This window comes from Phoca vitulina, unplaced genomic scaffold (assembly GCF_004348235.1).
Source record: "Phoca vitulina isolate PV1807 unplaced genomic scaffold, GSC_HSeal_1.0 scaffold45, whole genome shotgun sequence".
Taxonomy (NCBI): domain Eukaryota; kingdom Metazoa; phylum Chordata; class Mammalia; order Carnivora; family Phocidae; genus Phoca; species Phoca vitulina.
In genome coordinates this window covers 2,626,336-2,648,658 of record NW_022589748.1, presented here as the reverse complement: position 1 = coordinate 2,648,658, position 22,323 = coordinate 2,626,336, and the positions used below count along the sequence as shown (strand labels likewise).

At 49.3% G+C, this 22,323-nt stretch overlaps 1 protein-coding gene across 2 annotated transcripts in view; it reads right to left on the bottom strand.

The window, feature by feature from the left end:
* HIP1 (huntingtin interacting protein 1) overlaps positions 1–22,323 on the bottom strand; it is a 147,666-nt gene that overhangs the window by 35,047 nt on the left and 90,296 nt on the right. For both annotated transcript variants that reach the window (XM_032430641.1, XM_032430642.1), the window contains exons 2-5: positions 13,750–13,813; positions 10,452–10,594; positions 10,138–10,194; positions 2,773–2,853 (exon numbers count right to left, since the gene is read on the bottom strand). In XM_032430641.1, the coding sequence (XP_032286532.1) occupies positions 2,773–2,853; positions 10,138–10,194; positions 10,452–10,594; positions 13,750–13,813 (345 nt within the window). The remainder of the gene's footprint in view (positions 1–2,772; positions 2,854–10,137; positions 10,195–10,451; positions 10,595–13,749; positions 13,814–22,323) is intronic.

Genomic DNA, 22,323 nt, shown 5'->3' with positions numbered 1-22,323 from the left:
CCTCCAGCCCTCAGGCTCCCCCCCCCCCCCCCCAGGGCTCCTCTGTCTCAGAGCCGGCCAGTTCCTTGAGCGCCCCCTTCTGGCCGTATTTAACCTCGCTCAGTCTGGACAGAGACCTGTTCTTGTGTCCTTCGCCCTTCTTGCTGCCTGTTCTTCCACCACACTGCAGTCAAAACCCTGTGAGCCTGGGTCTTTGTTCGAGGACCAGCTGCCAACATCCCTAGAGAAGGACTCAAAGCTGGAGTCCCCTTTAATCATGTTCTCCAACCTTAGTGCCCCTTCCTGGTCCTGGCCACTGGCCCGGCTCCTCACCGCCCTGGTCCGTGCCTTCCTCCTTACATCCCCGGATCTCCCTCAGCATCTTGCTTCCCACTCCCTCCCCCGTTTTGAATGTGCCAGCTATCCTTCCATTCCTCCTGCTTCAAAAGAGGAAGGGCCAGCCTCTCTCCTGACTTGGGATCAGCCCTCCTTGTGCGCTATTTGATCAGATCTAGGTTCTGGTTCATTCTGTCCCTCATGGAAGGAGTCCTGATTGAGCACCTGTTCTGCGCTAGATGCTGGGCAGGGCACAGGGCACAGGACACAGGACACGAGGAGACACACACACCTGTCCTCTGTCCTCCCGGAGCTCGGAGTCCAGAGCACCCGTGGCCTCACTTGCTTCCCTGGGCTCCTGCACTTCTTGCAATCGCCCAGGTTGTTCCCACGGGCCCCACATCTCCGTAGCTGTTGCCCCCCACCCCTCCTGCCAGTCTTCAGAGCCCCCACCACTCTGGCCTGTCCCGGGGACCACCGTCCTAATCTGGCTCTCACCGTCTTCCACTCTGAGTGGGATGCTCTCACACAGCTGCCCGGTCACCCCCTCCCCACTCTCCACCTGCCTGTTCCTCACACTGAGGTGGATCTGTGGCTCGTTCCTCAGGAACCCAAGATTGTGCTGGGCCTCAAGCCCTTCTGTCTGCAGCTGACCCTCTGCCTGGCACGGCCGCCCTGCCCTTCTTCAGTGGCCTTTCCTCTACCTGCAAGGTGGCAGACAAGGCTCTGGGGGCCTGGGGGAGGTGTGAGTGTATTCCCTGGGAGGGAAGGAGGGAAACGAACTGTGGGGCCAGAGGGCAGACCGGCAGACTGTATGTCCAACACCAGCTGCCCCTCCAGTTTGACACACTGTCTTTACAACGTGATTTCGACATTCCACCTTGGCTGGTGTGGTCCCTGTCCCACCCCCTTGAATCCAGGGACCCCTGTGACTGCCTCAGCCCATATAGGACAGTGGAAGGGATGCTCTGTGACTTCGAGGCTGAGTCTTATAAACGCCACGCACTTCTACCTTGTTCTCTTGGGAAACTGGCCGGGCTGCAAGGGAGTCCTCACAAGCACTGAGACTTCGTGAGGAGGGAGACGCCAGGCCACGTCCACACTGTCCCAGCTCCAGCCAGCACCGGACTGGGACCGCACGGGGGACCTGCAGCCTGCAACTGCCCAGCCCAGCCCTTCTGGAACATCCGACCCACAGAAGGCGTGAGAGATGATAAAAGGCTGCTCGTGTTTCAGCCACTGAGCTGGGGGTGAGCTCAGGTGTCCTGCCTTTGAGAAGCCTACCTGGGTGGCCGGTGTCTGGGCACGGCACCCCATTACAAGCTCCTGGACCATCTTGTGCATCTCTCAGTTCTGGTCCTCACTGGACTTGCCCGGCTTGTCTCCCAAGCAAATATGACTCCTGGAGGCCAGGCCAAAGTCCCTTCACCTTTCTCTCTTCAGAACCTAACCCAGTTCTGGGCTGCGGCAAGCACCCGGGTCCACACAAGCAGAGGGAAGGGTGGCTACTGAGCGGCAGGGGCTTTTTTGCCCTACAGGCCTGGGTTCAAGTCCCACCTCATCACCGAGGAGCTGCATGACAAGGCAAGACACTCGAGCACGCTCCCAGTTTCATTTTCCTAGGCTGTAAGAATACCGCCTTCTTAGGGTCGCGGCGAGGATTAACCAGGAATGACTAGCACAGCAGGGTGGGTTCCGTGAATCAGAGCCTCCTCCTTCCCCCGAGTCCATAAGAGGTAAATCTCCTCCCTTCCTCATTTCCAATGCCAGCTCCCCGCTCTGCTTCCATGCCATTCCTGCCCACCCCTGCTCCATCCACACCCTCCCTCCACCGTCTGCCTCGATCCGCTTCCTTCATCTTCCCCTTCCACGCCATGGCCCCGCATCATCTCAGAAGGCCTCTGGTTCCTTCTACAGGCTCGTGGGACCGCTGCGCACTGTGACACGGTGCCGCAGGTACGTAAGCCTCCTCCCCCCGATGGACCTGGGCACTCCTGCCGAGCAGACCCTTACGTGCCACCAGGTTACCCAGCACGATGGTTTTACCTGCATTCAGCGCATTAGAAAGACCGTCTAAGGCCACAGATGGATGCAAAGAAGGTTCTGTGTGGGAACTCACTACATAAAAGGAAGGGACTGTTTTTATTCACAGTCAAGGCAGTGCTTCTGAAACATTTTCCTAAGGCAGCCTAGTGGATAGGGGTCCTCTCTGCAAAATGGGGAATAAAAAGGTGCGGAAAATGTGGGCCAGAATCCCAGTCCCAAGTCCCACTGCAGCCATCCTATAAAATACCTTCCTCTCACTGGATGTGGTATAAACACTCCCTGAGGGGCCCGGGCCACCTTATTCCCGGAAAGACCTGAGAGTTTGGCCCACAGAGGTGGCCGGGGTGGGGAGGTTGTGGGGGGGAGGGATGGGGGTGGGGGGCCTGTATGCAGAACCGTTGGCAGACTCACTTTGGTGTGATATTCCATCTTCGTTCTTAGCAGTCTGAGGTAGATGCTGCAGAGCTGTCCATACCCCTCGCTCAGGTGGCCCTTTCGGGAAAAGAAGAGAAAGCAGGGTATCAATACTAACATTTGGGGGAGAGACTGACAGCCAGGACTTCTGTTTTCAACAATAGATATATTTTTTTCTGATACTGAAAATAACAAATGGCCATTGTGGAAAATTCTGGAAGATACACACAAGCACAGGTACAAACAAATCACCCTTAATCTAAACACCAGATAGAATCATGGTGAACATTCTGGAGTACAAAATGTTATTTTATTTAATCTTTTTTCAATTTAAACAGACATTTTTTTAAAGTTTTATTATTTAAGTAATCTCTACACCCAACATGGGGCTCAAATTCATGATCCTGAGAGTAAGAGTCGCATGTTTGGGGAGCCTGGGTGGCTCAGTCGGTTGAGCGTCCAACTCTTGATTCTGGCTCAGGTCATGATCTCGGGGTAGTGGAATCAGTGATCGCTGATCACTCATTGCAGAGTCTGCTGGAGATTCTCTCTCTCTCCCTCTGCCCCTCTGTCTGCTTTTGGCTCAGGTCGTGATCCTGGAGTCCCAGGATCGAGCCCCACATCAGGCTCCCTGCTCAGTGGGGAGTCTGCTTCTCCCTCCCCCTCTACTCCTCCCCTGCTTGTGCTTGCTCTCTCTCTTTCTCGCTCACTCTCAAATAAATAAAATCTTGAAAAAAAATGAAAAAAATAAATGTTTAATAAATGCATAAAATCTTTAAAAAAAAAAGGTCACAGCTCTTCTGACTGAGCCAGCCAGGTGCGCCTAAAATAATGTAGATGTTATTTGTTCAAGCTGTTTTAGGTTCTCAGCAAAATTGAGCAGAAAGTACAGGGATCTCCTATATACCCCCTGTTCCCACGTATACAAAACTGTGCCCACTGTCAACATCAGCACCAGAGTAGGACATTTGTTCCAACTGACAAACCTTCCCTGATACATCATTATTGTCCAAAGTGAAGTTTACCTTAAGAATCACTCTTGGTGTGGTACATTCTATGGGTTTTGACAAATGGATAACGTCCTGTACCTACCATTATGGTATCACACACAATAGTTTCACTGCCTTAAAAATCCTGTGTTCCACCTTTATTTTAAAATATAAAATGGAGTCCATTTTTTAACTTAATATACTTCAATTTTTTCCCTATCTTCTCAAATTTTCTTCTGTTTCATTATTTTTAGTGATATTTTTAATGATATTTTTATTGAGTATATACTGTAATTTATCAAACGAACTCCCTACTGTTGTACGTCTTAGTTACAGGCATTTTTTTTTTTTAAAGATTTTATTTATTTATTTGACAGAGAGAGAGATAGCGAGAGCAGGAACACAAGCAGGGGGAGTGGGAGAGGGAGAAGCAGGCTTCCTGCTGAGCAGGGAGCCCAACGCGGGGCTCGATCCCAGGACCCTGGGATCATGACCTGAACCGAAGGCAGACACTTAACAACTGAGCCATCCAGGCGCCCTGCAGGCATGTTTTTCTATTATAAGCTATATTGCAATGAATGTTCTTACCATATAATCTTGTGTACCAACACGAGAACTTCCTTTGCATGACTTCTAGACAAGGCTTCTGATTTAAGAATTTTAAGTCTCCCACCCTGAGTAATCACAGTCTGGTCATAGGCTATTTCCTTCCTCCTGTCTCTCTATCTAAGTGCAGGAGAGGAAGCACCTCTTCCAGATGGACTCCAGCCGACTGAGAGCAGCTAGAGCATTCTACGTGGGATGGGGATGGAAATGGGGACAGATCCCAGATCCCAGCTGAGGACAAATAAGCCTTCCCGTGGAATCTGCCCATGCAGTCATGTCCTGGGTGCCTGAGAAGAAGCTGGAATTAGCAGCGTGATGCTTGCAAGTCCCAGATGCACACAAAAGTGTGGGGGGGTAGGGGCACAAAGAACCCTTGAGCCAAACAGCTGTGGTTCCCACATGAGCTCTAACTTCTACATCTCTGGGTGCATCTACATCCTCTAGAGTAGAGGAACCCCACTGACACATGCCTCGAAGGGCACCAAAGGGAGTGGGGTCATCAGAGGAGGTTAAAAATATCAATGCCAGAGATTAGACTATTTCCTAATGTATTAGTTTTCTATGAAAAATCGTATTTTATGAATTGTACATTGTACTTGTTCGTCATGGAAAAATTAGAAAGTAGTGGAGAGCAGACAAAGTGAAACTATGGTTATCATCGAAGACAACTATATTTCACATGAAAAGGCACCAGGATCAAAAAGCAAAAGATGAATCAGTCATAGACTTCAATGTAAAACATAAAACTATAAAAGTCATAGGAGGTAACAGATGACCTTGGGTACGGCAATGACTTTTTAGATAGAACACCAGAGTCACGTTCCATGAAAGAAATAATTGATCATCAAGCTGGACTTCATTAAAATTAAAAAAAGTCTGGAAAAATCACTGTCAAGAGAATGAGAACCCACAAACTGGGACACATCTGATAAAGGACTGTTATGCGAAACATATAAAGTACTCTTAAAACTCAACAACAGGGGCGCCTGGGTGGCTCAGCCGTTAAGCGTCTGCCTTCGGCTCAGGTCATGATCCCAGGTCCTGGGATCGAGCCCCACATCGGGCTCCCTGCTCCCCAGGAAGCCTCCTTCTCCCTCTCCCACTCCCCCTGCTTGTGTTCCCTCTCTCTCTATGTCTCTGTCTGTCAAATAGATAAATAAAATCTTAAAAAAAAAAAACACTCAACAATAAGAAGATAAACAGCCTGATTAAAGAAATGGGCCAAAGACCTTAACAGACACCTCTCCAAAGAAGCTAGCAAATGAATGTACGAAGAGATGCTCCCCATCGTATGTTACCAGGAAACACAAATTAAAACAACACTGAGATACCAGTACACACTTGTGAGAATGGCCAAAATCCAGAATACTGATAACACCAAATTCCGTGAGGATGTGGGCCACAGGACCTCTTGCTCATTGCTCGGTGGGAATGTAGAATGGTGCAGCCACTTTTGAAGATTTTATTTATTTATTTGACAGAGAGAGACACAGCGAGAGAGGAACACAAGCAGGGGGAGCGGGAGAGGGAGAAGCAGGCTTCCCGCCAAGCAGGGAGCCCGATGCGGGGCTCGATCCCAGGACCCTGGGATCATGACCTGAGCTGAAGGCAGACACTTATCGGCTGAGCCACCTAGGTGCCCCTAATGCAGCCACTTTTGAAGACGGTTTGGCAGTTTCTTATAAAACTAAACTTACTCTTACCACACAAATCAGCAATGGCACTCCTTGGCTTTTGCCCAAAGGAGTTGAAAACTTATGTCCAAACAAAACCTGTTCATGGGTATTTATGGCAGCCTTATTTATAACTGCCAAAACGTGGAAGCAACCAAGACATTCCTTAGTTGGTGAATGGATAAACTGTGGTACAGTCAGACAATGGGATATTACCGAGCACTAAAAGTGAAATGAGCTATCAAGCCCTGAAAAGACATGGAAGAACCTTAACTGCATGTTATTAAGGGAAAGAAGCCAATCTGAAAAGGCTACATACTGTATGATTCCAATTCCATGACATTCTGGAAAAGGCAAAACTGTGGAGACAGTAAAAAGACCAGTGGTTGCCAAGAGCTGGGGGAGGAGGGGAGGGATGAATAGGTGGGGCACGGAGGATTTTTGAAGCCAGTGAAACTATTCTGTGTGATACCACTGTGATGGGTACAATGTCCTGATACATTTGTCCAAAGCCACAGAATATACAATGCCCCAACACCACAAGTGAACTATGATGCAAACTACAGACTTCAGGTGATTATGATGTTATCAGTGAAGGTGCATCACTTGTAACAAATGTTACTATGTTGGCAGAGGATGTTCATAAAGGGGGACACTACACGTGTTTGGAGGCAGGGGGTATATTGGAAATCTCCATACTTCCTGCTCAATTTTGCTGTGAACCTAAAATTTGCTCTAAAAAAAAATAAGGGGGTCCCTGGGTGGCTCAGTCAGTTAAGTGGCCGACTCTTGATTTCGGCTCAGGTCATGATCTCGGGGTCGGGGGATCGAGCCCTGAGTTGGGCTTCGTACTCAGCGAGGAGTCTGCCTGAGATTCTCACTCTCTCCCTCTGCCCCTCCCCCCACTGAGGTGTGCACGCTCTCTCTCTCTCTCTCTCTCAAATAAATAAATAAATCTTTAAAAAAAATTAGGTCTTAATTAAAAAAAAAAAAAGTAAAAAGGTTTCTAATATCCAAAAACTCTCAGCCACGTGGAAGAGAACACTACATAGGAAGCAAGGCCTAAAAGAATTCCAGTTTGGATAACAAGTCAGGCTAGGTATCTGGGTTGACCTTCCCATTGAAAACTACTAAAATATTGGGTAAAATATTTAAAACTTCTTTTTGAAGGCATTAATGAACTAATGAGAGGCTAAGGAATCCTCAGGCCAGGGACTGAGTCCATATAGGTACCAGGTGAATAAGTGGAATGCTGGGGTGATGGAGTTGGTGGGGACGGGGGTTTTGCCACACCACGTGAACCAGGTGGTGAATAGGAGGCAGGGCTCTGGCCTGCCCACGTTGAAGAGTCTGGTGGAAGAGGCAAAGACTGCTTCCCTGGGGTAGAGGAACCAAGGGTGAACTGGAAATAACGTAGATCCCAGCACTCCTACACCAAAAGAGTCCTCCCTGAGGACCTCAAACCACTGTTACGATCAGAGGGAGGGAAAAACAACTTCTGGGAATTGGACCCAGGAGCCAGAGCTCAAGGGGCTCTGCCTGGAATTCACAAAACCTTAAATTGAGAATTTAATTTAGAGAGATCTCAATGGAAGGAAATGCCCGTTCTCTCTGGAGGAACCTGACTTGAAAGAGTTCCCACAAATACAATTCCCAGGAAAATGAGCAATGCACAGTAAAAAAGAAGCACAAAAAGAAACTCCACAGCATGAACAACATTCATCAAAAACAACGGATGGCAGGAACAGATCTTGAGGGGCTTTAGATAACGGAAGTATAAGAAATGATATATGAGGTCACTGTCTAATTTGTCTAAGTAAATAAGAGGCTGTTTCAAAATACATGCAGGACACAAGGAATCATTAAAAATGACAAGCAGATTTGGGGGGAAAAAAAGAACTCCAAGAAATAAAAGCTAGACTAAAATTATAAATCTTATGAAGAGGTTTAACAACAGATTAGACCTAGCTGAAAAGGGATCAACAAATGAACTGAAAGCTAGATTTACTGAAATTACCCAGAATGCTGTAACGAGGCAAACGGGTAGAAAACGATGAAACAGGGGTTTAAAGACATGGGGTGAGGGGGGCACTTGGCTGGCTTAGTCGGTGGAGCATGAAACTCTTGATCTCAGGGTCATGAGCTCAAGCCCCATGTTGGACGTAGAGCTTAAAAAAAAAAAAAAAGGCACTGGGGTATGGAGTGGGAAAGACTGACATAACCAAAGTCTCAGGGGTAAATATGGAGTGGAGCAAAGGTGATAGTTGAATAGACAGAGAATTTTTTGTAACTGATAAAAGGTATTAACCCACAGATTCAAGAAGTCTGAAGAATCCCAAATAAATTTGCACCTATTCCTAGTAAGGTCTTAAAGTGGCCAGAGGAAAACCAGATTTGCTTTTAAGAAGGGACAATGACTCTGATAGCCAGCTTCATGGAAATGATGGCATCCAGAAGTCAGTGGAAGGATATCTTGAATAACATCATCCATGTGCTGAGAGAAAATAAATGTCACCCAGAATAACTGTCACCCAGAGAGAGTATCTTCCACATAGGAGAGTGAAGTAAAGACATTCCCAAACAAGTAAAATCAGTTATTTGCCACCATGAGATTCTCACTAAAGGAAATAATTCAGGCAGAAAAAAAAGTGACCCCATATGTTAGAATGCAAATGTAAAGAAAGAAAGAGGACAGAATAAAACAATTAAAATAAAATATCTTATAGTCTAAAAAGAAAAACAAAACCAAAATTAAAATACATGACAACAATAACATACAAGCTTAGAGGAGGGCATGGACTGAAAATATTCTAAGGTCTTTGTGTTACAGAGGAAACAGCTAAAGACATGAATTTTAGCTCTTGATAAACTAAACATGCATTTTGTAATTATTGGATAACATACCAAAGGGTAAGAAATAAAAGCAGAGTTAAAAAAAAATCTCCTAACTAGTAATAAGGGGAGAATGGGACGAGAAAAAAAATACCCAATCAATCCAAAGAAGATAAGGAATGAAGAAAAACGGAAACAAGACAGAAGGGGCAAAGAGAAAGCACAAACTAAGATGGAAGGTATAAATCTAAAAATATTTTGCGTTATAATAAACATAAATGGGGTAAATGTACAGCTAAAAGACAAAGACTGCCATCTTGACGAAAAGCAACAACAAAATCCAACTAAATGCTATTTATAAGGGACTTTTCTAAGACACAGAATATAGAAAAGTCAAAAGTAAAAGGGTGGAAAAAGATACACCAGGCAAATTCTAACAAAAAAGAAGAAGACCCAAGCTTTCCATGTTTCGAGATATAACTGAAAGCTCTCCAACATGCACCTGGGAGGTTTGGGAACAACTCTCAGCTTTGTTCAGACCAACTAGCCTGTGATGTAGGAAAAGCTGCTTCCCTCTCTGGGCCTGTATTTTCATCAGCATTGGGTGGACTGGATGCCACAATTGCTAACTGTGAGTAGAAGTAAGAATTTGAAGGAAAGGGCCAGAGCTCTCAACCAGTGGGGGCAAACAGACGTATCAGAATCAACCCAAGAAAGTCTTCAAAATGCAGATTATGCACCATCAATACACATACTCCTTGGTATGTGTATTGATACACATAAAAACCTTCTTTTCCAATTGATTCCAATACCACCACCTACCTCCTCCCCCATCCTAAGGCACTGAGAATCTCTAGATTCCCAGGGAAGAAGGGAAAGAAAAGGTACTGGCATTAAGAATTGGGAATGCTAGTTCTCAATGTACTGTGACCCACATGGGACCAGCAGAAGGAAAGACACAGGAATTGTGGCAAAGTCACTGCTGAGGGATCCAATGCCTAGAGAGCGTTACGATGTGAGGTTCCATTGGCAGGAGAAACTCCCAGGCCCTAGAACTTCCCTACAGCTTTAGGGTCCCCAGGTAAGACTGTGGATATCATGGTACTATTTGGGGCCATTGCTGACCCCTCCCTGATGGTCATGAGAGAAATCCTAAGCAAGTTGAAAGAGATGAATTCATTCCATTCCACAGTCCTTGTTCTGTGGCCTCTGGGGAAGGAGAAGCAGGTGCAGGTGGCCCCCGGGTGCATCTCCAAACTCACCCACATCCTGCTCATGTCACTCAATTCATTTTTGTATCTCAGGGAGTCCTTCAGGACCTGGAGAGGGAAGAGAAGAGCTGATGAGAGAAGAGAAGGCAAGGAGACAGAGGATGGTGTAAGATGGGGCTGGGGTGGGCAGAGAGGCTGACAGACAGACAAGTCTACCTCCAACCAGCAACCTAAAGGCCAGGAGAAGGGGGCAGCTGCGCCCCCCCCAGTGCCGGAGTGGACAGTGCCCCTTTCCCCCAGGCGATCCCACTTTCCCCACATGGGTCCCCGGCCCCCTGGCCAGCCCTGCAGTCCCAGGAACTCACGTTCGGGTGTCCATCTCGGAGGAGTTTGTGAAACACGTGGCAGAACTTCCAGCAGAGGACAGCGTTGCTAGAGAGGGGCAGCCGGTTGACAACAGACCAAAAGGTCTGTGCCCCTTTCTCATGGTGGGTGCCCAGTATGCATGGTGAGGGGGGGGGGTCATGGAAAACAAAGGCATGGATGGGCCTTTTCCAGTTTGTAGAAGCGTGCTCTGGGCCAGTGGCGGTCCTGGTTTGCCTTTAGCAGGAAGATGCTTTGGTTGAAAGAAGGGCTTTGCTGTGGGAGGAAGACTCTGCCCTTCCCCTGGGTTTGGCTAAGGGTGTGATGGGGCCTTTCGGGGAATAATAACAGCTCACATTTTAGCAATACATTACAGTGTCTCAAAGTTCTTTCTTATCCAGTATTCAGAAGTGAGGGCAGGCTTCAGCTCTTCATCAGGGGCCCTGGCCCTGGTGGGGACACCTCGGCTCCTCTTCCAAGCAGCACCTGACTCCTCTCCATACAGGCACTCTGCTCTTTTCTGTGATTTATTTCCTTATTGAAGTATAGTCGGCACCCAATGTACATTCATTTCAGGTATCCGACATAGCGATCAGACAACTTCACATATAGCTACGGTCTGTCACCAGATGACACCATTACAATACCATTGACTATATTCCCAATGCTGTACCTTGCATCCCCCCTGATTTAGTCATTCCATAACTGGAAGCATTTCCCCAAAACTTAAAATGACTCTTATACCCCCCCCTTTCCATAAACCTTCTTGGTTTATGCTTCTTGGTGCACGCATTTCCCTATACCTTGAACTCGCTGTATATGGAATCCTGGGACCACATCCACCCGAGATCCAATTTCAAATGCACCCACAGACTCCCTGCCACAACCTGCATGTAATAAACGTCCATCTGGTCTAGTGTGATTTCAAGTTAGCGCTTACATGGGCCTCACACACCCAGCAACTGGGCACCATCAACTCCAAGTGTAGGTCTTTCCCCAGAACTACAAGCTTCTTTGTCAAGGCTCAGGTAAGAAGCGGGGTGCCACGCAGGACAGAAAGACCTGCCTCGGGCCAGAAACTCTATGATTCATCTAGAACACATGTTGTTTTGCTTCTGAGCTAGAAGGTATCAACAAGTTCCTTCCCCAAACTGAAATTTGCATTTCAAGGGAGGGTGGGCTTGAACACAGACTTCTGGGTCTGGAAGCTGATGTCAGCTTTTGGTCTTAGAGGGGTTTCTGAAATAACTACGGTTTCCCTTAAAGCACAGTCCCCTCAGGCTAGATGGAAGCCAAGAGGAGAGCTGGACAGCTTGCAACCCCTCTCACGGGCTGACTTCTCACGGCAGACTGTGGTTACTTTACCGGAAGTGGGAGCAGGTGTAGAGCTAGCCAGGCACCCCGACTTTGAGAGGCAAGGAGACCTTTCTGTCCTTTGATTTCATAAGCATTTTAATGCACCCACTGCATGTCAGGCAGGCACTCAGGGATATAAAAAAATAAATAAAACTCAGTCCCTAGCCCTCTGGGAGTGGATACACGGTGGGGGGGGGCGGGGGGGCGGGGGGGGGGGCAGTTAGACACCCAGGATAAATGGCTGTCTGAACAGCACTTCTGACGTCAGATTTCCAAATGCTTATTCAGCTGGGATTGAGAGGGGCTGACAGTCTCCAAAAAAATCAATAAAGAATAAATGTTTTGCGGTATCTTTAGGCTTTAAAACCCTACTCTTTGGAGTTGAGCCTTTTAACATTTATCCACCTCTTAGAAATGGTGAAGCAGAGAAACTCACGGAAGGTGAGAGTGGGAATGTTAGACCTTTGAAATCTTCTTCGGCCAAGTCTTTCATTTGACAGACAAGGGGACGAAGGCTCACGGAGGCCCCGCTGGACCCACTCGAGGCTCCAGAGCGAGCCAGACTGCTGCCGAGGTGGGATTCCAGAACCTCCTTGTGGTGCCCCTTCCATCACCCCGGGTAGCCTCCCTGGAAGGCTGTGATGTGGCCCAAGCACACTGGCCTCGATAACAGTCTCTTATTTCATATCTCAATCGGACGGATCAGTATTCTTAGCAGATGGGGGTCAGGACCAGGTCATTCCCCCTGAGAAAGTCATCGGGGCTTTTCTTGACTTGGTAAAGCAAGGGAACTGTGCCTTTCTGGGGATAAAAGGGCAAGGTCTAACTAGGCTCACGGTCAGGCCAGGTTTCTGGGGTACCTGGGAGACGTTCTAGAGCCCCCAGCCTGCAGCAAAGCCCTAAAGTCCAACCAAAGTATCTTCCCACCAAAGACAAGCTGCTTACCCACCAGTAAAGAGCAGTACGTGCTGTTAGCAATGCTTCCCAATGGCCTGCTATGGGCTAGGCATCCTGCTGGCGGGGCAGGGCTCCTCTGGCCACCGTACCCGGAGGGTCTCCTCCAGGGGCTGAGGTGGGATGGCTTCCACAGGAGCTGTTCTGACCCGGCCGTTACTGCCACCACAAGAAGCCCAGCCTCCGCTTGCTCCGGGCTGTACCCTGCTCCTCCCCGGCACACACACAAACAATGGCTTCGCCCCACTCGCGCAGCCTTGCCTTTGGAACTTTGGGGGTCAGCCCTCCAGCTCTTGGACTCTATCCGTCAAGGGCAGATCCCAAGGGATCCAACAGCCAGCATGCAGCCTGCACTTCCCTCCAAAGCCACACCCCACGAGGGTGGCTGCCTGGGGCCAAACTTGGCACGGGGTGGGTGCAGGAGTAGGGGGGTGGTGGTGAAAACCTCTAAGCCACCAGTTCTCTATGCTGCCGTGAGGTTCTTGTCTTCTGCCCGGCTGACTGTGCGTGAACCAGCTCACACTGGTGGATTTTATTTCCATGGCTGCGCATCTCCCCCCCACCCCCCCGGGGCATAAGGCAGCGGAGACCTTTGGCTTTTTGGCTTTCGAGCCCAGAGAAGGGGAGATGATCATGTTCCCAAGCGGGTGGTCCGTGTGGCCCCTATGGGCCAAGTGCAGGGTCTGGAGCGCTTTGACGATCGCTCCTGTGCCCCCAGGAAATCTCTCAAAGGGAAGTCCTACGAGGGGCGGGGTCCTTGGTAAGCTGTAAAGAGCTGAGCTAGGAGGTGGCTTTGGTCCCTTCACCCTGATGAACTGTGGTCTCAAAGGCCAGCGGCTGCCTACTGAGGCAGCTTAAACCCTGCAGGAGGCCTGGCCAATGGAGGGGTTCCCCTTCCTGCAGCTGAGCAAGGACACCTCGCCCTGACCTCAGCCCCCACAATTTGACCCGCCTCGGGGTTGGTCTTCCAAGCAACATCCAAAAGGATATTTCTGGCGTGTTTTTCCTTTACAGCCACTTCCTGCGTATTAATGGCCTTATTGATGCTGACAGTCTGAAAAACAAGAGGAAGGGGGAGGGGAACGGAGGCTGAGATGAATATGCTCCTAGTGTCTGAGACCCTCCCAGGCACCCCACCCCTTTCTCTCCCTGCAATGACTCCTCCCCAGCTCCCCGAGGACCCCTGTGCCCCACGGTCCCTGCACAGGGCCCCCAGTGGGGGGCAGAGGTGGGCAGCGCTCCCAGGCCAGCTGGCCCAGGCTGTCCTAAGGCAGCGGGCTTTGCTGCCTGGCATTGGCTGTGCCCAGCTGCTATGCCTGCCTGCCACTCATTCACTTGGCACAACAACATGGCAATTAAAGCCTGCACAAAGGGATGCTTTTCATCCCCCAGGGAAACATTATTTCTCCGGGAGCAGGAGGAAGAGGCGCTGAGATCAGGGAGCGGCTGTGGCCCAAAGGCCATCCAGCCGCCCCTCTCTCACCGCTAGAACCTTCCATGGAGACTTCCCTAGCTGGCCCGGGTCTGCAGGGGTCACTCTCATCTCTCGTTTTCCCCACTCCTGGGTATCTTCCAACCCTAACCAAATTCTCCTTTATTCCCTTACTTAAAGCGCATTAAAAATGTTCACTGCTTTCCAGTTGTGTTAAAAATCATAACTCTCTTCGGAATGTAGCCAGCCGTGTGTATAGACGAATACAACTTAACACAAACACACAAACGGGATCGTATCACGTGGTCTGTTTAAATATAGGTATTTTCCTTTTCCTGTTTTGCTGTGCTCCCCTTCCGTAGATGGTATGCACCTTGAGCCACATTAATGTGTTATGCATCACACACACACACACACACCCCTCTACCCACCAAACGGGTTAATTGTGCCACTGTTCTATAGAAATGGGATCGCCAAGTACAGACTTTTCTGCATCCTGCCTTTCTCACTTGAAAATATCTCATGAAAAATCCTCCAAGCGGGATGGCAAAATTCTAGCCCATTCTTTTTTTTTTTTTTTTCCTAGCCCATTCTTTAAAGAGACAGCATACTATTCCATGGTGCGGGTCGGTGTGATTTATACAAGCATTCCCATACCGGTAGGCAATCAGTTTTGCCTTTTTTTTTTTAACCATTTTAGTCAACATGCTTATACATGTATCCTTATTAATCGATGCCTTCATTTCCAACAGGTAGATTCCCAGGAGTGGGATACAGTGGGCAAAGCGTGTTGTTTTGTTTTGTTTTTTTAAACTTCTCATTATGGAAAGATCCAAACACAGACAAACATGAAGACTAATCCAATCGGCATGCACAGCCCCCAGCGTCAACCTTTATGAACACGCAGCTGAACTGGCTTCCTTACAGACAAGGATTCGCAAACATTTTCTGTAAAGGGCCAGTTAGTAGATGTTTTAGGCTTTGCAGGCTACATGGTTCTCCACTGCAAGTCCTCCGTTCTGCAGAAGCTGGAGCACAAAAGGAGCCTCACACATACTAAACAAATACGTAACAGAATGAGCATGGCTGTGTTCCAATAAAACTTTATATACAAAACCAGGCGGAGGTCTGGATTTGGTCCATGCCTGTAAGCGTGCTGACCCTTGCTTTCTACCATCAGCCACTTGACCCCCTTGCTCCCTGGATTATCTGAAGTAAAATCCCAGGCATTACATCATTTTACTAGTAAATAGTTCAGGATGAGCCTCTTAAGAAGAAGGAAAAAAGGACTATTTACAAATTAACCATAACACCATTATCACACCTAATATTTTAAGGACACTTCTTTAACATCATCAAATGGCTAGTTAATGAACACATTTCCCTCTTGTGTCAAAACAGAAAAACTTTCTTGCCCTTGTTCTAATCAGGATCCCAACAAGGTCGCCATCTTGCTTTCTGAAACCGTTCATGTTTCCACTGACCATGTACAAAAGCATCCCCACCACCACCATTTTTGCTGGTCTTATGGGTGTGGTGATGTTTCACTGTGACTTTATTTTGTATTCCCGGACTGCTAGTGAGTTCTGAGTATTTCCTTACATGCTCTCACGGTTGACCAACTGCCTTATGTAGTCAAGTACGCTCACCTGCCTTGGATCGCTTCTCCCGCCCCTGGATTATGCTGGTAGATTCCTACATTGTCCTCTAAGTGCTTCATTGTTAGTTCTTTCACATTTAAGTCTTTATCTGGAAAAAATACATACCTACATACATGTTTATGTACACATTGTACAAAATAGGTTATTTCTAGGCTTTACCAGGATACGTTCTTTCACATCTGGTTTATGTAACTTTGGGCTGTATTCCTGAAGTCCGCTTTTCCATGTAATTTTTTTCTCTCCACAGACTCAACTCGTCGACAGCATTAAGCTCTGTTGCGGGTTGAGATGTGTCTCCCGAAAAAAAGATGTGTTCGCGTCCAAATCCTCCAGTACCTACCAATGTGATCCTATTTGGAAATAGGGTCTTCGCAGATGTAATTAGTTAAGATGAGGTCATAATGGATTAGGCTGGGTCCTAAATCCAGTAGGACTGCTACCTTAGAAGAAGGCCACATAGGGGCGCCTGGGTGGCTCAGCCAGTTAAGCGGCTGCCTTCGGCTCAGGTCATGATCCCAGGGTCCTGGGATCAAGCCCCACATCGGGCTCCCTGCTCGGGGGGAAGCCTGCTTCTCCCTCTGCCTGCCACTTCCCCTGCTTGTGCTCTCTCTCTCTCTGTCAAATAAATAAATAAAATATTAAAAAAAAAAAAAAAAAGAAGAAGAAGAAGGCCACATGAAGACAAAGGGACACACAGACACACGGGAAGAAGACAGACATGTGAAGACAGAGGCAGAGATTAGAGTGAATCACCTATAAACCAAGGAATGCCAAGGATGGCCAATGACCATCAAAAGCTTAGGAAGAGGCAAAGAAGGATTCTTCCCTAGACCCTTCAGAGGGAGGACAGGCCTGCCGACACCTTGATGTTGGACTTCTAGCCTCTAGAACGGGGAGAACAAACTTCTGTTCTTTTTTTTTTTTTTAAAGATTTTATTTATTTATTTGAGAGAGAGAGAGAGCACAAGAGGAGGGGAGCGGGAGAGGGAGAAGCAGACTCCCCACTGAGCAGGGAGCCCGACGCGGGACTCGATCCCGGGACTCCAGGATCATGACCTGAGCCGAAGGCAGTCGCTTAACCAACTGAGCCACCCAGGCGCCCAAACTTCTGTTCTTTCAAGCTACCCCATTTGTGCTGATCTGTCACGGCAGCCTCCAGAGGCAAACACTGGGGCCTTTCCCATCAGAACTAAGGCCAGTCAAGAAGGAATCTCATATGCGAGATTCTGCAAGAAAGAAGGAAAAAGCTTATTCCCCTCAAATTTCCCAACACAGTGTTACTGGTGTCCCAGCACCAGCTTCCTCTTAACTAGTCCTTGCTTGGACCTCATTTCTCAGCGTCTGCTTCCAGGCCCATCCCAGGCCCCTCTCGTTTCCCCTTAACTCCCTCAGGTGGGTTAACACGGTTTAAGCTATGTTTCTCCCCTGGCTCCAGGACAGTGACAGGATCCTGGCTGCAGATGGATCTCTGGCCAAAACTACCACATTTACTTGGCCCTAAGAGCCCGCCCATGTTCCGTATGGAATTATAAGGGGCATAAATATGTAAAATGACAACAATAGACCCAGACATGGTAAGGTGCTGAACTGGATGTGGTCAAGGTCTAGGGGATTAGGTAGAGGCAGTCAGTAGTATGGGCTGCGAGAAAGAGGAGAAACCCGTGTTAGCCAGACATGTTAGAAACCACACCAGGGCCTCAAGGGGGGACTCCTGATAGCAGGGGTTTAGATTCATTCCACAAATATTTCTTTTTTTTTTTTTTTAAGATTTTATTTATTTATTTGACAAAGAGATAGAGAGAGAGCACAAGTAGGCAGAGAGGCAGGCAGAGGGAGAGGGAGAAGCAGATGCTCCACTGAGCAGGGAGCCCGACGTGGGGCTCGATCCCAGGACCCTGGGATCATGACCTGAGCCAAAGGCAGCCGCTTAACCGACTGAGCCACCCAGGCGCCCCTCCACAAATATTTCTTTACACTGACTGATGACCCCTTGCCCAAGCTTGTGGTCATTATGAGTCTTGCTCGCAAAAATAAGAAAACCCAACACCTTAAAGTTCCCTTCAACAACATAAAATAATATACCATGAGCCTGGAGCTCTAGGTCCTGTATGTGACTGTGTTGGCTGAAACCTGAAAACGTTCTGTGCTCTAGACGTTGACTGGAGGGGGAAGCCCCTGGAAACTGCGATACTGCTCTGGGAAGACCTCTTAGAGGAAGAAGGTGGTGACCTTTCCCAGGTGCTGTAATTATCCCTGCAATTTACCTACGTCTCTCATTTACGGCTCATTCAAACCCAGGAGCATCTATGATTCTTCCACAGGAAGACCAAGCAACTGGCCCAAGGTCATACTACTGGGTTCCGACCTTGGTCGGCTGAATCTTCGAGCCCAGCCCTGAACCTCCGTGACAGCTCTGGGCTGTGGAGGAACTGGCAGTCTAGGCGGCTGGGTCTAGGTCAGGGTCACAGAGGACAGGCCACCGGGCACAAGAAGGAAAGGCCTGGAGCAGGCAGGCTGTGTGGCCGGAGGGCAGCATGGAGGCCCGGGAGGGATGGGGATGGAGCCAGAGAGGGAGGTGGCGCTGGGTGCGGAAGGCCAGTGGGCTCCTGAGCTCTGAGCGGGTGGGAAGGGCCAGCAGGGGTGTGAAGGCCAGAGCAGGAGAGGATGGAGCATGCAGGAAGAAGCTAGTGACAACAGAGAAATGAAGGAGTAAAGCCTCAGCCAAAATGAGAGAAATTATAATGCAAAGAGCCCAATAGAAGGTGGGCCCTAGAGTGAATTTCTTTTTTCTTTTTAAGATATTTACTTTTTTGAGAGAGAGAGAGAAAGAGAGAGGGCGAACAGGGGTGGGGGGAGGAGCAGAGGGAGAGGGACACAGACTCCGTGCTGAATGTGGAAGCCCAATGCAGGACTTGATCCCATGACCCTGAGATCATGACCTGAGCCCAAATCAAGAGTCGGATGCTTAACCGACTGAGTCCCCCAGGCATCTCTAAAGTGAATTTCAATGACATTGGCCAAAAGGAGCTCCCAGGGGACACAGCAGAGGGAAAGCATCAAAGATGCTGCAGAGGTTTTGAGTGTAGACAGGTGAGAGCAGAGGAAGCGTGTCTCAGGCTGAGGGGACCCTGTAAGATGAGGAGGAGTCCAGGAGGGTTCTGGGTGAGAAACAGCATTTTAAAAAGAATGAGGAAGTGAAGGAGCAGTGAATGATCACCACGAGAATGGCAGCTAAGGTGTGCTTGCTACCAGGCCCTGTGCTAATAATAAGCATTTTGTATTAATGATCTCACTAAAGTCTTCTAACTCAACATCCTCCAAGTAGGGGAGTATTAGTATTAATCACCTCCATTTCACAGGTGAGGAAACCACGGCTTATAAAGGCTAAGTAACTTGCCCAAGGCCCCTCCACCAGCGAGTGATGAGCTGAGACTCAGACTCCACGATGTGGCTCAGGCTCTGAGTCGCAATCCCCACACTACACACGGCCCTCCATGCCAGGGACACAGAATCAGAATCCAAATGATTTCCACAGGCTGGAAGAATGGGTTAAATTTCCCAAGATGCAACCCAGTAGGTATAAAGATTTCCTATATTTAGATCTACCTCTGTGGCACAGGGGAGACAGGACTCAAATCAGCACTTGTGAAAGGAGTTAGGTGTTTCATTTGGCTGCTAACTTACTATAAGCAACACTATGAAGCGGTTGATCAAAATGCAAATCTGGGGTCTGGATGTATTAAAAGGAATATAGTGTTCAGAATAAGGGAGGGGATGGTTCCAACTCTATGCAGGATCAATTCACACAGAAAACACTGTTCAGTTTGGGGCTTTATACATTATGTGAAAAACTGACAAACTAGACCACTTCTAGAAGAGAGTGACTTGGATTGGGAAGAACCCAGGAACTGAGGAAAATTTAGAGGAATATCAACATTCTGAAGGGTGGTCATGTGGAAGGAGGAATAATCCCAAGGATCAAACCCAGACCAATGGGTAGAAGTATATGGTGGCCATTTTTGGACTTAAAGCCGTCTTGTGAAAGAGAGAATTCCCCATTAAAAGTATACAGGCAGATGCATGGCAACCTCTCCTCAGGGTTACTGTGGAAAGAACCGATAGGCTCAGTCTGGATTTGATGATTTTTAGGTTCCTTCCCCTTTTTTAGACTCTGTAAAGGTCCTTCAGATAATGGAGGGCTTTGAATACCAGGGCAAGAAATTATGGCCTGATGGACACTAGGGATCCAGAGAAGGCTCTTGAGCAGAGGAGGCACCTGATACAAAAGCCCTTCCATCCCGCTGGGTGTGAGGAGTTACCTCTTCAGTGCCATAAGGAAAGCGTGGACCAATTTCTGTGTGCACATAGTCATAGCCCCCAGGACGAGTCCAGAACACCGACAAAGGGCCTAGCCTGGCACCGGGCTGCGGAATGAAATTTCTGCCCAAACCAACAGCTACAAGACGTCCGCGTGCCCTGCCTGCCCTCGTGAGGACGGCCCCAGACCTTTCTCTTGCAGCTCATAGGAGCTCCCACTTTACTGCAGCGGACATGCCTGAGGTTCCCCGACCAACGCTTTGCCACGTACAAGTGCCCGAGGGGAGGGCCCAGCCCACGGCTGTAGGCGGGCTGCCCGGTTTCTGAGCCTCAGCATTCTGGGCTCATAAAGGCAGGCTGTGGGTCCTCCAGGGCCCTTGGAACCTCAGACTCGGGGACATTTCCAGGACAGACGTTCCCGGCTATGACGAGTTTCCAGTACTTCTGTGAAACTTTACTCCTGGGATGGCATCCCACGTCATGCATGCTCCACTTCCTTCTACATTCCAAATCCCACCCTTCTTCCCAGGGCGGACCAAACTTGACCATCGAGTAGACTGGCTAGGCCACTCTGGCTAATGATTTCTACTTTCTGACTTTCTTTTTTAGATGTATTTATGAGACAGAGAGAGAGAGCACGAGCGAGCAAGCAGGGGGAGGAGCAGACGGAAAGAATCTCAAGCAGACTCCAAGCTGAGCGGGGAGCTCGACGCAGGGCTTGATCCCACGACCCCAAGATCATGACCTGAGCTGAAACCAAGAGACGGACGCTCCACCGACTGGGCCACCCAGGGGCCCCTCCTACTTTCTTTTTGAATTCCAATTTCTCTTAGTGTTTTGACACTTGGTATGTTGTCTTACCTCCCCAGCGAGATTAATCTAATCCCGAGGGCCAGGACCTGCCTTCTTCCCTTGCGGGCCCTCAGCTGCTAAGGCAGGTGCAGTCTTAATAAATCATAAGATTCCTAAGGACTGATTGCTTCCCAGTGCTCCCCCTCTAAAAAAGCACCAGGTATGCGATGATTCATGGTGTCTTGAGAAAATCTGCTCCCATTCCCTCCCCTCCCGAGATGCTCCCTGAAGGAAATCGTCAGGTCCTGAATGGGGCCATGCCTTTGGGGATCCTCCCAGGGCCGAGGGTGGGAAGTCGGGGCTCAATTTCTCACCTCCGGTCTACGTTAGAAAACATCCTCTGAGAACAGGCTGTGCTCCAGATTTCCCTGGAGTCACACAGGACCTACGACCACGCAGAGTCCCCCCTGAAAGAGCGGCATTGTACACGGCTTCCTGGCCCAGCTGGCCCTCGTGTCCCAAGCTGGTTCCGGAGAGCCAATTATCAGCAGGCACCGCGGGAAGGGTGACTTTCTCCTAGCCCCTCCTCCTCCTCCCCTGCCCCATCCTCTGCTCCTTCAGGGCAGCCTCGGCCAGGCTGCAGCCGATGCAAAACCGTGGGGCCTTGCTTCTGCTGGGCCCTGTCCTGTCACGCATACGGCGCCTGGCAGGGGCCCCCGCGCTCGGGCTGGCTCGCAAAGGTTCCACGGCAGGGCCGGGCGGAGAGGATGTGCAGGAGGTTGGGGTGGCAGGTTCTGAAGCAAAGGACTGGAGGGGCCCCTGCCCGGGGCCACGCAGAGGGAAATGTGAGACCAGGAGGGGCAGAAGTGGAAAGGAGAAAGTGAGATGGAACAGAGGCAGAGAAAGTAAATGCAAGAGCACGCGGGGCGCAGGGGGCTGAGCAAAGGCGCAGGTGGCGACCGCCAATGGCCAGAGGGATGACTGCCCACTCGGAGGGCTGGGGACTGGGGACACCTCAGAAATAATAGAGCAGTCAACACTGCTCTCAGCAGATTAGTGGCAACAGCAGAGCCTCTACCAGGCCTACACTCGGGGATTTGCTTCCGATCCCCCGCTTTGGCCTGGAAGACAGGGAATCCGAGCCCTTATTTTCTGAGTCAAGTTGCCGTAGGTAGGCAAGAGCAGGTGAGGCCAGGATTCCAACCCAGTTCGACTCCCCACACGGTGCCGCCCTCAGCAGTGCCCAGCAGCCCCATGACCAGCCAGCGCTGCCCACCTGCCTGCCTCACTTTCCACCCGACACCTGGTCCCCTGGTTTCTTTGGTGGCTCCTCACTTCCGCCAGCATGCCCATCCATGTATT